Source organism: Artibeus jamaicensis, unplaced genomic scaffold (assembly GCF_021234435.1).
Source record: "Artibeus jamaicensis isolate MK-2021 breed Jamaican fruit bat unplaced genomic scaffold, CSHL_Jam_final scaffold_660, whole genome shotgun sequence".
Lineage (NCBI taxonomy): Eukaryota > Metazoa > Chordata > Mammalia > Chiroptera > Phyllostomidae > Artibeus > Artibeus jamaicensis.
In genome coordinates, this window is record NW_026522052.1 from 11,275,176 (window position 1) to 11,276,556 (window position 1,381).

The following is a 1,381-nucleotide window of genomic DNA, read 5'->3' on the forward strand; positions in this document are numbered from 1 at the left end:
TTTCTCTTCAGTTGGATGAGCCCTTTCTCTTAAGGATAATTTCACCCACCAAGAGTTTCTAAGATGGTTGAAGCCATGTGGGGATCATAAAAACAGAGATGCAGGAACAAAGAGATGCCATCTCAACTCTAAGTTCCACACCTCCCTGTTAAAACTGCAGTATCAGGAGTGGGTTGTTTTTCTCTGTCTGTGTGAGCAACTCTTCTTTTTTTCTCCCAGGCAGTCCCAGAGGAGGATGGCTGCAGATAACACCTCCTCTGTGACAGAGTTTATCCTCGCAGGTTTAACAGACCAGCCAGGACTCCAGTTCCCTCTCTTCTTCCTGTTTCTAGGCTTCTATGTGGTCACCATGGTGGGGAACCTGGGCTTGATAACACTGATTGGGCTGAACTCTAAGCTTCATATCCCCATGTACTTTTTCCTCTTCAACTTGTCCTTCATTGACTTCAGTTACTCCTCTGCTATCATCCCCAAAATGCTGATGAGTTTTGTCTCAAAGAAGAACATCATTTCCTACACCGGGTGTATGACTCAGTTCTTTTTCTTCGCCTTCTTTATCATTTCTGAATGCTTCATCCTGTCAGCAATGGCATATGACCGCTATGTGGCAATCTGTAAACCACTGTTGTATATGGTCACCATGTCACCTCAGGTGTGTGTATTTCTTTTGCTGGGTGTATATGGGGTTGGGTTTTGGGGGGCTATAGGACATACATGTAATATACTGTTTCTGACCTTTTGTGGAGAAAACCTTCTCCATCATTATATGTGTGACTACCTTCCCCTCCTTGAGCTCTCCTGCAACAGCTCTTACATGAATACTCTGGTGGTGTTTACTCTTGTGGCCATTGCCATTGGGGTGCCCATTGTGACCATTTTTCTCTCTTATGGCTTCATTCTTTCCAGCATTTTCCACATTAGTTCTACTGAGGGCAGATCCAAAGCCTTTAGAACCTGCAGTTCTCATATAATGGCAGTTTGTCTTTTCTTTGGTTCAGCAGCTTTTGCGTACCTTAAACCACCTGCTATTTTACCCCTTGAACAGGACAAAGTCTGTACTGTGTTCTATACCATTGTAGTTCCCATGTTGAACCCACTAATCTACAGCCTGAGGAACAAGGATGTCAAATTAGCCATGAAGAAAACCTTGGGCAGAATAACTTTCTCTTGAAAAGAATTGGAAATTGAGAAAAGGGATGAGAATTTTTAAATTAGACTGCTGCTATTTTTATCATCATCATCAATAAGGAATTCAACCTTCATGCTTTTGTATTCTATATTTAAAGAAAATTTTAACTCTTTCCCAAGTGGATTTATTCCCTCTTACCATCACCCCAACTCTTCCTTCTTTATTTTATGAAAATAGTCTTTGCAATCATAC

At 41.6% G+C, this 1,381-nt stretch overlaps 1 protein-coding gene across 1 annotated transcript; it reads left to right on the forward strand.

The window, feature by feature from the left end:
- The first annotated feature begins 229 nt into the window (after positions 1–229).
- Positions 230–1,171, forward strand: LOC128626563 (olfactory receptor 8B12-like). The gene has a single exon (XM_053659462.1). The coding sequence runs from the start codon at positions 236–238 to the stop codon at positions 1,169–1,171; it is 936 nt and encodes a 311-aa protein (XP_053515437.1). The 5' UTR covers positions 230–235.
- Positions 1,172–1,381: the final 210 nt, after the last annotated feature.